This window comes from Charadrius vociferus, unplaced genomic scaffold (genome assembly GCF_000708025.1).
Source record: "Charadrius vociferus isolate BGI_N301 unplaced genomic scaffold, ASM70802v2 scaffold325, whole genome shotgun sequence".
NCBI lineage: Eukaryota > Metazoa > Chordata > Aves > Charadriiformes > Charadriidae > Charadrius > Charadrius vociferus.
Window position 1 is genome coordinate 2501394 of NW_009648526.1, and position 14597 is coordinate 2515990.

Genomic DNA, 14597 nt, shown 5'->3' on the forward strand with positions numbered 1-14597 from the left:
GAAGATAAGTTTTGAGCCTGGTTTTCAAGAAAGCAACAATTCTTAAAAACAAAAAGCAGATTTCAGGCTTCAATTTATTCCCCAAAAGTTACATGGAATAAAAGCACTTGGGATAAATTTTTATAAATAGGAAATTATCCGTTGGGAGTACGGTCTCACAAACGTAAGATAAATTCAGTTTTATCAGCTTGCTCACATGTACAGTTTAAACAGTCATCCAACAGGTAGAAGAAAGGTCAATTAACGCTGAAGCCCACTAAAACGCTGGGAGATGAAATACTCTGATCATAGCTGCATATGCTAGTGAAAGAGTGCAAGGCACCTATGATCTCTGACATGTGAAGATGAATTAATAGAAGTGGAGGAGCTTGACGATGCTGAACAATCACAGCTAAGGCAACAATTTGACATTTAAAATAGCTCAAGACACTTGGGATAGAAACTTCGTGTTTCTGAGAGCAAGCTAAAGACAAATAGGGAGACGGCTTTTTCCATTTACTGCATGAGGAGATGGAAAAGATGAAAAATACTGGGGTTACTGTAGATCTATACAGTGACAGATGAGGTCAGGTCATAATACTTTGATCTCTAAATAGAATCGTACAGAGGAAACAAAGCAACATTTCCAAGTTGATGTCAATAAAATGTTTTATTGGTTCCTCTCCCTTAAGCAAACAGGTTATCTACTCTAGATTAGAAAAAGAATGCTAAGGAGTTCTCTTCGTGGAAACCACAAAGAAAGCATTGGCCTTCTCCCAGAAAAAACAGGAATCTGACTTTCTAATCATGCCTCCTGGCTTCCAGGGGGTGGCAGTAACGTTCCGATGACTAATGCACAAAGTACTTTGACCTCAGAAAGAATACACTCTCGCCCACAGTATCATGTTGAGATGAACATCTGAGAATCCTGAAAAATCATATTTAACCTGCCACATAAGCCACAAATGCTCGTGATTCCCTTTAAAAAAAATAAGAGACACTATATTTAAAATATATGGGACAGGTAATATCACCAGTCAAGTAAAACTCAAGTAAATGTCAAGAAGTAAAGCCTCTTCTTTCTTAAATCTAATTATTCTAGACAGTTTGTACTTATATTTACATACATTTCACTCTTCCCAACTTTAGCAGAGCAGCACCTCCAAAAAAAAAATACAGTGGATTACTGACTATATGCAGAAAGCATTAGGAAAAAACAGTAAGTTTTTCACAGCCAACACACTATTCAAACACAAAGAGATCCTTTATAACGGATATTAGAATGAAACTGTGTTTGAAGTACAAACTAAAGAGCACTCAATCTCTCCCATTAGTTTCAAACTATTGCAGAAGGAAACAGTATATATTCCAGCAAGAAGGAATGTCTGTGAAGTGAGCCTAGGATGCAAGTGTCGTGATTGTACTGCTACCAGTCTTCACTCGTTTGCAATAAAACATACAGAGCGAAAGATAAGTAAGTAGACATCTTCACACATAAAGTGACAGCACAGTCAGAGGAGGAGATTTCACTGAGAAAAATAAATGCGCAAGCTACCCCTGTCTCACTTACGACCTGCCATTCAGAGAGTGACACCTATCTGCAAGCTTACAACCCACCGTCCATTTACTAAGATTTCCAAAGAAAATGTACATGTGCTTTCTTTCGAGCTACTCCTCACACACACTGAAGAAGGTTCTCACTCCATGTACAGAGATATCTACTTTGTGGCAAAAATAAATGTTCAGTGCAGAGCTTTCAATATCACTGAAGAATTTAGCCATGTCATTTGAAAAGCACTATAAAAGAACAACGCTTTTATGAGTTAAACCACATTAGAAGTTAAGAATAATAACGTAACTGCTTCAGAGCATCAAAGTGTGGTAATGTCAGATAAGTAAACAAATCAGGTCTGCCATTAGCTTTAGGTTTCATCATAGAAGTTAAGGTTGTTTGGTGTGGTTTTTTTATCCATGTTGAATCCAGATGAACTTACTTTCATTTAAGTCTTTAATAAATTGCAATATTAACACAAAAGGACCTACCAAACGATTTTCATCAAATACTTCAAAAAGGAGTCTGTGTTTCTGAGGATTAACCTAAGAAAGAAAAATACATAAATAGTTAAAAATATACGCTGAATTCCAGCATTTGACTTCAGCAAAATCTCAATCTTTATGCAGAAAGAAAGAAATACAAAAGACCTAAATTAAACAGCAAATCTACACCTTGCTGCCATTTCACTATGCAACACATTTCTATCAGAACCAATGAGACAAGACTGGTGCTATCACAAACTGGCTTTAAATCCATGTTCATGTTTTGAAACATTCATGGAATAGTGAACGTAACATCAAGACTGAAAATTTAACTCTGGCCCAAAAAAAAATGTTAACAAACATATTTCTAAGGAAAGCAGTTTGTGAGGCTTTTTGAACATTAATTATAGACATATTTCTGATTTTAAGATAAAGTAGTGAGAAAACATTTTTACTAATGTGCTAATATAATAACCAACATAGGTAATAAGGCTGTAAAAAGCACTTACTCTAAATAAGAGTTCTTCATTCCACTTTGGGTTTAAGGACTATAGGGGGGGAAGGAAGAAAAAAAAAAAAAAAAAAAAAGAAGACAGCATTGGTTACAGTGACAATTCTATATTGGTGTCTTTTTTGATATTTTACATCTGTTTTATCGCATGTAACAATCCACTTAAGAAGAAAGTACAGAAGTTTTAACCTTGCTGTTGCAGGTAGAAGTCGTAGGAGTCTTATACAGTGCAGAATGGAGACAGTATATGCAAGTATTGTCAGATGAATGCAGAGAAGGGCCCATTATACAGTCCAAAGTTAATTTATGGTATGTCTTCAGTAATAATCACTGCCATCTCCTCAGTCCACTATTCACATTGCTTACACACAAACACACGTTAATCCTGAAATTGAGAACTCAGCAAATGCCAAATCTCTCAACAACGTAATCCAGACAGACCATGCACGGGTGGGCCAAACACTCGCTCAACTAAACACATCTTTCAGTTGTGGCTATTTTTCAAAATACTCGAGATATTTTGAACTCTCATCATAGCTAAACTAAAAATCATCAACGTGAAGGAAAAATGCACAAGTGACTTCATAAACCACAGCCACTATCTGAGAAAAACAATTTGGAAGAGTAGTTCCACTCTCACGTATACAATTTTTCACTTTTACTTGATCAAACATAACCGACCAGTACTAATAGTGACATTTTCCTGCAGGTATTTGAGAGAAATGAGTAGTATCATGATTCAGATGAACTTTGCAATTTAATGTTGAAAAGCAACAGATAAAAGTTGCACAGCAAGAAAGAGAGATTCTTATCTCATTAAAGATCTCAAAACAATCCAGCATTTTTATGACTTAAGTAGTTTTGAATCAGTACTTACCTTACATTCCTTAGTGTTTCTCTATTTTCCCTAAAATTATTGAAGGGAAAATACCAAAATAATGCCATGAACAGAGAAAGAGAGTAGGTCATGGAACATTCCTTTCCCCATGTCCATTCACTCAGGTGACATTAATTCTCCTATTTCCTGTAGTATTAACTTTTCCTCCAGAGTCCGGTCAAAAAAAAACCCCAAAAAAACCCAAACAAAACCACCACACCCACAAAGATAAGACAGCTAACCTTTCTAATTGTTTTTGTCTGAACACTGGTAAGGACTCCATTCATTGGATCATACACTGTGACTTTCACATATGGGTCACTGGGAGGGAGAAAGAAAGAGATAAGCATACTGTTATATATCCTTTCTTGTCAGCATTATTAGCAGTTGAGTTTTAAAAGGCTTAAATTAATAAAAGCTATGAAACTAGTACTTACAATTACTTTATGAACACCATATACGCATTTGTGCTTACAATCATTTTCTAAATAGTTTTAGAGACAATACTAATCTAAACATTATTACTAATTATGACCATACTACCTATACTGTTTTGTATTCTGTGTATCACTAGTTTGATTCTCTCTCCTCTTTCACAGTTCATATTTCATGAGAACAGATTTAATAGATCCTCACGTATTTCAACAAGATACACATGAAACAAAGAAGTTGTGATTGAAAAGGCTTGAAGTATTAAATCTCTTGTTTTTAACAATTTAAAACACCTGGAATTTGAGGTGCTCCCTTGAACATGCAATACGTTTTATCAGTTTCACAGAGTTTGAGTTTAACATGAATTTTTCTGTTAATAAAGGTGTCCTAATATGGTTGCTTAAAATGGCCTACTGCCTCAGATTAGGGAGATTATCCTTCCTGTGATACAATAAACAAATTCTATAAATGTCTACTTTTCATGCACATAGTCAAGGCATTCAATTGCTCAAACAGACTAGTAACAAAAGGTGACCAACACACTGCCATACAGCAAAAGAGCATACAGTTTTCACATATTTAAGTTATGATGAGAAAAGCTGCCCTATTTTTGTTTAAAGCAAAAAAACAGCATGAAGAGAGACTGTCTGGCTTTAGGGAAAATACGAATATCACAAGAGAAATTTTTCTAATGCTAAACTAATGTCACATGTAACAATGTCACATGTAACAATTTTGTTAGTGCTAAAATAACAGCATTCCTGTACATATGCCAAAGCAGCTGACAGCAGAACTAGTACTAAACCCATCAGTACTTTTCTAGACAGTCTGTACACGGGCCAGAAGATAAAGTAGCTTTAGTACAAGCTGCATGCTGCCACTTGCCAATTCTACAAGATCCTACAAAGCATTTCAATTACAAAGTCTGATCTTTCCTGTGGTAAATGTTAAGCCACTTTTATTGTTACTTCCCTTATACAGACTGTTAACTTAAATCTGTACATACCCAGAGCCTGCAGCCACTGGTATGGGTTTACCACATCTATAGAATTGGTGGATACTGTTCCTCCGCATATAATTTGAGTTGAAATAGTCTTGTTGCTACCAGTGTTTAGTGTTGTGTTTATTCCAAGGCTTTAAAGCTCAGATGAGACAATTTTGATTATAACTCAACTATTGTTGTTTTAGCTGCAGTCTACCCAAAGTAAAATATATACATGTATCTATCCTCCATGGCAGAACCCACACATTATTTTGCCAATATACAAGATCTGTCCAAGTGACTCTTGGGCAAGAAAACAGATATCTTCATGTTTATATAGTCTCTGATCTATAAGGTTAGCAGTTAAAACAGTTCTGACTTTTTTTGAAAAAGGCACAGCACGATCTTGTAAGATCTAAACTGCTGAGGAAAGAAAATAAAGAAATAGCTGTCCCTTAAAACATTAATGACATATATTCTTACCTGGCTCCCAAGATATCCTTCTTGGCCAAGCCGATTCCAGCTATAACCTTCACCCTGACAATTCGTGTGTTCTCCTAAAATACAAAATAACACAATGAAAACACATTCAGATTTATATTTAATTTATAAAGCTAAAAGCAATAATTGGCATAATTGTGAATTCACACTGAAAACCACAGACTAGGTACTTTGTCTGACAGAAACAGCTCTAAGTTTCAGTAACAAATTTATTCTACCTTTACCCCTTTTAAAGTCTTATCACCATCATATCCACAAATGATGGTAGACACAGAATACAAAAAACGCATTAATACAGTAGGGTTTGCATTTTAAAAATACGTTTTATTTTGTTTCTCAGCATTCCAAAGGAGTGGGACTTTGTTTTGAGTTAGGACGCTTAATCCACAAATCAGAGCACACAACCGTTCTTGCCAGCCTTCTTTCCCAAATGATGAATTGTTCTGGCAGTGGCCATCACCATTTTCCCCAGTGAGCCTTGCAATACATCTGTATCAGATTGGATGCAGCATGCACCTACTGCATAGCACACACATGAATATCTCCTCCTAGGACAATGGCAATAGCAAGGTGCTATTGCCACCATTCATACAGTCCAGTGATGTCTACCGCTTCCAACTGTTTGCAGGAAGGAAAGCATGTGGGAGCCATTTCCATGAGTAGTTCCCCTGTTTCTAAGCAGGCAGTTCTTAGCCATCTTTTCTAAAGAGTAGGCAAGGATCTTTGTGAGAACATGCTCTGAACAGCATAACAGTTTTTGGTGCACACAGGCATGCCTTGTTAGGATGCAAGTAATGGGTTGCCATTTATGTATCACTGGCCATTCAAGCAAGATATATTAAACACTCAGACTAATGCATATGGACTGAGCAAATTTTCACCTAATGGTATCTTGGCATTCATCAGAGGATGGAAAATAGGCTCTCAAATTCATCAGAACAGATTAACAAAGCAGTAAAGAACTCTCTAAAAAGGCAAGAATAAAGAATTCTTGCATCTATTTTACAGCACAGAGAGGCCATGCTCAAAATACTGGAATTTCTGAAATGATGTGTCAGCAGGGTATGAGATTTCTGAAACCCAAAAACTATTTTAGTTACATATTATTCAAATTACAGCTTCACAGGAGCGACACAAGTGATTGCACTTCTCCTGTTAATTAATACAGCTGTGCAGAGTCTTACATGGCTCATCAGATGAGCCACTGAATTCAAAAGGGGAAAAAAATCCCAACAGTTGTGACCATGTGAGAGGAAAAGGACAAATGAGCACTGTTTCCCTGGAAAGCAAAAAGCTTTGCAGATGAAGGACTGTTTGTGGGCAATGGCTAGTCAGAGATGCTTGTGAAGAAAGCTGATCCAATCTAGGTGGTTGAAGAGTTAAACAGACACCACAGCAAAGGGTGAAGCAGCAGATGTTGTCCCTGCGGCCTTCCTGAATTCCACATATGATTAAGTGCTTTCAAAAGGAGACATGTAGGAAGTACTCGGAAAGTTTGCTTTATCGTTGGTCTCATATATGACCACAGGGCTGAACTCCCTAACCAACACCAATTGGAGGGGTTCGTAAAGCTAACTGAGCGAATTACATGCTAATCCTGAGGCAGATACCACTGGCTAACAAGGTAAAGCTCAAAACAAACTACTAAATAAAAACAAAATAAAATAAAGTAAGCAAGTTCCTCCCACCCTCTATAGTTAGAGGTGATTGCCAGAGGACAGACGAACATCTACAATATCCACTTACTAACAAAGCAATCAATTGGCCAAGACAATTCCAGCCAAATCACAGGTCTATTTTCCACTTTCACCCCAAAGAAAATTGTCTCCTACTAGGGAATCTAACAGTTCAGAATAGAAAGACCTAACAGTCAACCTCACCCAGCACTTACCACCAGTAGGTGTGCTAAGCTTTCAAAATTCTTAGTTATGATCAGGCTTTAAGGCACATTAACATTACCGATATGTTTTATGACAGCAATAGAAGTGACCAGATTTAAAAAAAATAAGTATAAAACTATGCTGGCATCAAATTAAGAAGATCCATTTGTTAGTATTTTTATATATCACAAATATCCTAAAATATCCACTCTTGTCTTATGTTCCAAAATAGCGTTCAATTTATCTTCTATCAATTAACTTGGCTTCAGTGACATTCAACATCAGCGAGTTTTGGAGATTACTCAAGCTAAGGAGTACTACACGTGCATTTCCACTCTCACCAAGTACTTCAGCACTTCAGTCAGTGCACCACTACCCTCTCCCAACAAGACAGGGTCCTCAGCCACAGCCCATGGGACCCAACTGACAGAATCCAACTCGAGAAACAATCTCACTGTATCCTCAGAAAAAGACCAAAAGCAGATGTTGGTGTAGGATACGCTGCCCTAGAAGACACATACTTTTTCTTGCATCTGCATTTAGTTGCTTAGATCACAAACTTTTTTCTTATGCTTGAATAACTGAGAAGTAAAAACAATTAAAGACACTTTTGGGCATGGGCATCTCAGAGTCGGGTTTAACAGAGCATCAACGCAGTCCACACAGGGGAGATCCTAGAAATAGGATCCACACTCCTCAGATTTTAGTGGGCTTAATCATGCAATTTCTTTACTTATATCATAATACAGGTCTGAATTTATCTGAATGCTATTTTACAAAAAGACAAGGTGCTTTGTACATGTCCTCAGGAAACTAGAAGCTGCAAACCTGAGGCTGGCATGCTGAAGGTTGATATACACGCCATGCTGAAAGTATTACTTGTCTGGGGTTGGTGCCAAACTAGGACAGCTACAGGATTTTAGTTAGCCCAGCAGAACAACTAAGCAAGCTGCTCATGAACTGCCATGTTGAAATATCCTTCTAGATCAACAAAAACAGTTAAAAAAAAACATTCTGAATTGTTCACAACACATCTTCCCCATAGATCTCCTTTTTCACTTTCACTTTTGCCACTAAGCACTCTCACCCCCAAAAAACCCACCACACACCTTTTTGTGTATTTTTCAAACTGATAGGTGATAATGAGGGGTCCACTTCTTCCTTTTCCAAGCTATAAAGACTAGAAACTTCAGGAAAAGAAAACATGCTAACATGCAAGGGCAACACTCAATCATGAGAGATTAGGTTCCCCACTCTCTGGCCACACTAGCACACAAGGCAAATCAGAAGAAATTCAGACAGCTCAATCCAAATGCAGTCAAAAGTGCTTTACACTGGAAGGACCCATTATGCTACAACCCCACACATGCTGAAGAGGCAGAGGCCTGCTGACACAATACTGCTCTGTACTGCGACCATATGACCTTTCCTCCCCACTCACCGATGAGAGGCAGAACTGCTAAAGACCTGCTGCTACAGCTCACAAAAGCTGCCCCAAACACGCTGATCTGAGAAAGTGATGAACAGCTGAAGAGTTCCAGGACTGTTTGAAGCTAATTTCATGCAGCCAAAGATGAGGTGATACAAGCTTTGCATGGAGACAAAGCGTCAGATACTTGACTTTGGCATCTACAGGGAATAGGTTCAAAACCTATCCATGGTTTCAAAGGCAATTTTGAACCTTCTCTTCATCGTTTACCTTGCTCAGGAGATCCTTATTTGCCCCCTTCACAGCCAAACGCACAAGAAATGGTGACTCAGTTACTGTTACTTTTCATGGTCTGACACACACAGGCTGCAGCCTGTACCTCTTCTACATTGACTGTAGATACTCTCAAGGTCACCTTGCTACTCTTTCGCACCACAGCGTTGCTTCCAGTGGTTCTGGTGGCATAGGAAGGAACAGGCACCTAGTCAGTAACCAGGAACACGCCAGCTATGTCTAGCAGCACTGCAGCTTGTCTAGGAAACTGCTCTCAGACCAATTTATCTCCCCAAGAGTCTCTTCCTGGCCACAAATGCCTACCCACACTTTTGCAGTCCTAATGTTAACTTGAAGGGGTCAGTCTGAATTTATTCCATCTGTATAGCTGAAGAGATGGAGGATTCACTGCTGCTTTGAACACACAATGAGTCTTACAGGTTTAATGCCCTAGGTACCCAGCTGCTCTTTAACACACACACGCACTTCTGAGAAACAACCACACACAACAGCCCATCAAAGGCAGCAGCTCCAGGCACAGAGTTGTACAAGGGGTATTTGTATAGACGGAGCAAGGATGTAAAACAAAATGGTAGTATCTGCTGGACTACTAGACAGCTTTTTTTGAAGAAGCCAATATAAAAATGTCCGAGTAGTCCAACAGAGAGCACACTTTGTAATAAACAATTGCTCCAGGCAAAAACATCCTGTTATTCTTCTGTTCCAGCTAGATAGGTCAAGAATCAACTACCACTGAATCAAGCCAAGAAGAGAGCATCAAAGGATATTACAACAATAAAACAGTGCAGCAGCATCACCTTTTAAGACTCCGGTAATATCAGGAACTACATATTAAGGCTTTCTTAAGCTTCATACCATGTCTGCATATAGCACACAGATAAAAAGAGAACAGAAAATTAAGATTTTGGTATGTGCAGATAAGGCAAGCTGAAATAGACATACCAATAGTTTGGAAGTTCAAAACTGAAACCAGTAAATAACCTGGCCCAGTGAAAGGGCACAAAGAGGAAGGGATGTTCAATGGGCTGGATGTGTTCTATGTTCCAAGTAGAGTGATTCCTCCCATCCCACATACTGAGGTGCAGAAAGTCAGTAGAGAAGGAAAAACAAAGAAAAAGAAAAAAAAAAGAGGGATTATCAACTATTATAGAGTGTTCTGCCATGCACATCTACACAGACTGCTGACCTCATTAAGGAACAGCTGTAAACAGCAAGAAAAGTTAGGACACTTGCACGGGTAGAAGTCCACTAAAGGAAGACCCCATTAAAGAATAAGTACTAGCATAAGAGATACACACCATGAATGTATAGTTGCTTTCATAGCGTGCTTCTCAAACCTGTGAGACACCTTACTCAAGGTACCCAGCTTTACCCTACTAGTGGTTTGTATTTCAAGCACAAAGACAGACATCATCACATAAAAGGCTCTGAAGCCTAGGAGCAGCTCAGAAACGATGTTGCAAGATTATTTACAGCTAAAGTGACTACATGTTCCAGTTGAATAGATAGCTTCTTGCATCTGCCAGTTTTAGTATAGAAACACAGTAGTGTCATCTAAGTTAAAATTCATATCTTAGCAAGTTTCCTAGCCTGTATCTTCCATCCGAAAGCACTTTACTTATCTCAGATTACATTAAAACTTTGTTTGGTTGTTGGTTTTGTTTTTTTTTACCTTGAGATCATTAGTGACCATACAAATTATGTTAGAGTGTTTCACAAAAAAAAAAAATTCCTTAATGGCATTTACTGGAGCAATAAGCAGTCTTTTCATCTCAAAGAAACCTCTCAGAGTCTGAATAATTAAGAGCTTGGCTCTCCCATTACCTACAGTGAGGTTAGCACAGAAGGTTTTCCCTTAAGCTGTCCAAAAGATATTGACATTCTCCACCTGTCTAACGTTAAAAACAACATTTAACAGACCTTCCTCATATATTATAGAGGTACTAAGAATTTTAAATAAAATTCTTTAGATCTTAAACAAAAAACTCCAACACATAATTATAAGATCAGGCTAGCTAAGAGCACTTATATATGGTATATTCAGCAAGGAGATAGATACAAAGTTGATACCATGAGGAATCAGCCCAATGAAATCATTGTGAAAATTTACCATCCAATTTGAAAGAAAGCATTTCCCACAGAATGGTGAGCCTTAGCTGAAGGAAATTAGTTCCTGCAATGTTCAGACCTCGCAAGCGAGGCAGATATGTATGTTAGATAACCTCTAACTGATACTAAGTTTTGTTAGCATCATCAACTGATTTCACCAGGAGGTGGAAAGTGGGAAAGAGACTTTGCCATCTTGACCATTCCTTCACAGCTCAGAGAGCACTCTCTTTCTCTTCTAGGGTGACCAACAGAGCTGAACCATTTTTCTTTGAAGAAATTCTCTCAAAGCAAGCAAAGGAAGTTTTAGATTCAGGAAGACTCCCATTATAGAACTACATTAATCAATCTTGTAAACATAATGAAAGCCATTAACTTCCACCTGCTAGTTACAGTCCAGTCTTACTAACTCACTAAAACACCTTAAACGTTAGTTGTACCACAGAAGCATTTTGTGTTCATAAACAAGGAAGTCTCATCCTTCAAGAAACACTGGCTGTTGCTACAGATTGCATTTAACACCTCCGTTCAACTGCAAATTAACGAAAAGATTCAAGAATACAAGAGTCCACTAATGGAGTTAGAAATCTATTTGTCAACAGAATTTTACTTAAAAAGAAACCCACAAAATACAAAAAAAAAAAAAAACAAATCCAAGAGAAAAAACATCAGCAAACCACTTTTCAACATGTGCAACCCAATATCCACAACAGTCACAGTCAATGTTTATTAGTTCAGTGTGAAAGAAAGGCTTTAAAAAACAAAACAAACCAAACTCAGGTACATAAGACAGCTTCTGGAAACCATCAGATTTACACAAATTATATTGCTGTTCAAACAAAACAAAACAAACCAGCCAACTCAAAACAAGAAAAACCTCCCAAAACCCCAAACCAGCAAGCATCACCATTTCTACAAGTGTCTGAACTATTCCAGGTACACTTGATTCCATATCATGCCTTGCAATGGAAAAGTCCTTCACAGCCTAGAATAAATTCAGAGCATTTCTGAAGCACAGAGGCATGCGTCTTTTTTTTTTTTTTTTTTTTTCCCCCCTATTTGAGTGCCCCATATAAGGGTTGGATCAGATGGAGCAGACACCTAGTACAGAGGTGTGCGGGAAGCCATAGGGTTTGAACAGGAACAGAAGCACTGGGCTGCCTCAAGCTCAGGCACAAACAAGCTAAACAAAATTACTGTTTGCATCAGACACAATCCAGAGGAAGACTAGTTCATGCCAGTCTCCGAAGTAATGTCTGAAAGATTTCTCGCCATCAGAATCATCTCCAAAATACAGCAATATGAGAAGGGTTGGGGGTAAGGTGTGCAGGATTAGAGAAGACAAACCACATATCCAAGACATTCAGTTCAGCAGCAGCAACCTAAATAACCACAAACAACCTACTCCAGTAGTACATCTTAAAGGAATGTAAGAATATATCTAAAGCTTTCCAGAATGAAATACCATATGCTTATGAGAAAGCCTATGTGACCTGCAGAAAACAAGAACACTTGCTCTACATAAGACAGCTCTGAAGTGACTGAGAAACCTGAAATGGCAAATGCATGCATGTGGGAAGTGTATTTTTGCCTGTGAAAAGTTCCCACTACTAGTCTGATTCCTGAAACAGATCAAACATAACAGACACAACAGATCAAAAAAAGCTAGGTAACTTATAATGTTATTTAGGCAATATAAAAAGAACTAAGCAAAATAAAGTCCTTAATTCAGGCTAGGAGTGGAAGAACTCTGACATATAGAAATATTCAAATTAAACTGGATATGAAATACACATATATAGACAAGCTGTGTCATTTCATTAAGTGCCATTCCAAAGCCCTACAGTGCAAGCAGGTAATTTAATAGAAAACATAAATAAACACATTGTCATTCTAGACAGTTCTTTAACAATCGTATTTTTAACTCAGCACACCACTGAAAAATTTAATTCCCTCTGTAACCGAAAAAATAACAGAGCATTAGCTGAAATATCAACAATTCTACCTTCAGTCTGAAAGATCACAATTAGTTAGAAAGTGCTGATTTAATATCGCAGTCAATTGTCACAAAAACACAGTATCTGGAAGCAAATAGTGCCAGAAAATGCTTGATCAAAACGTTTAATCTACAGAAATCCAAGTCTTAGCAACCTGAAAGTTTTGTATTAGAAAGTCCCTCAGCCAAACCCCTGTAGCTATGGACACCCCACCTCAACAAGCACATTTAAGAGCACCAGCAAACTTACCACTGCTGTGACAAAGAAAAGCAGCAGCAGTTGTGCCAGTCTGCTCCCACAGATCTGAACAAACGCTAGCAACTATCTTCCAAGGCAGACGTATTCCCAGTAGGCAACAACAGGCACGGTTACCCACTCCACAGGTCAAGACAAAGTCTGCAGCAGTTAATGCTCCCAACTGATTTTTTTAAGCAGCCTGAGGCAAACAGCACTGTGAGAGGAAGTCTGACCTGGAGGTGGGAAGTATACTTTAAGGCATTTCTCTTCTCTTAAAAAAAAAGTTAATGAGAGGATAAAGAGTAATTTTAAAAAATATTTTTAGAGCTCTTTATTTTTCTACGTTGAGATGAGCTGTAGCAAGATCTATAACCTGTTCATTTGACTTTTTTCTATATACTATCCTGCAATGTAAAATAATTCACAATAAAAACACTCAGAAAAGTGATCAGCATTCAGTTTTAGTCTAATACTGTTCCTAGATTATATTCGTTTTAGCCTGTTATTGCATATTCATCCCATCAGAACTTTTGATGACAGGGATAGGATCATAAACCATTTTTAAGACATGGACACCTTACAAAGTAAACAACATTTGTATTGGTCACAAACTAGTATTTTGTATTTTCTCCTATCTTCATTTTTTAGCAATCGACCCTAGACCTCATTTTCCACACACTTGCTACGAACCTGCTCCAAGTACAGAATTACTGTTTTTCCCCCATTGACTTTTCTACTGCTCATTATTTCAATATCCAACTAAGTGATAAGAAGTCCTATGCACGACAGAAGGATACTATATCCACTTCACAGAAGAAAAACCGAACCAGAGAAATTAAAGACAACTGAATCTGCTAGATTCAGGCACTGAAATTCAGATAGCTAAATACAGCATGTACAATACCCCATTGTATACACAATAACCTCAGCTACGACTTCCTTTTCATCCCAGCTTCTTCATCGTTTTGTTTGTGTCAGCAACATCATATTTGCAATCCTTCATTAAGTCCAAGTGACTAATACTCCATTAACCAAGCAATCAGGAATAAATGCATAACGGGGGGTCACAGAGCAGCCCCGGGGAAACAGCAGCGTGGCGACATAAACTAGGAAAAGCCTGTGAAACAATAGTGGGGGAGGCTTTTACAGAAAACTCCATGATGCTACTTTCAATATGATTTGGGTTTCTGACTTTGTGTTTTTGCTGTGATTCTGTGTATGCGACCTTCCAGATTTAAACTCTCTGAAAACAAAAAATGGACAATCTGGATAGGCAGAACTCCAGCTTCCATTCTAGTACCCTAGGCAAAAGCAGCTGGCAGCGGTTTTCCTATA

General features: G+C 38.0%; 1 protein-coding gene across 1 annotated transcript in view; it reads right to left on the bottom strand.

Moving 5' to 3' along the window:
- Positions 1-5369, bottom strand: part of NEDD4 (neural precursor cell expressed, developmentally down-regulated 4, E3 ubiquitin protein ligase) — a 45784-nt gene extending 40415 nt beyond the window's left edge. Inside the window, exons 1-4 of the mRNA XM_009885733.1 lie at positions 5302-5369; positions 3647-3725; positions 2526-2564; positions 2023-2076 (exon numbers count right to left, since the gene is read on the bottom strand). Of these exons, the coding sequence (XP_009884035.1) occupies positions 2023-2076; positions 2526-2564; positions 3647-3691 (138 nt within the window). The 5' untranslated portion in view covers positions 3692-3725; positions 5302-5369. The remainder of the gene's footprint in view (positions 1-2022; positions 2077-2525; positions 2565-3646; positions 3726-5301) is intronic.
- Positions 5370-14597: the final 9228 nt, after the last annotated feature.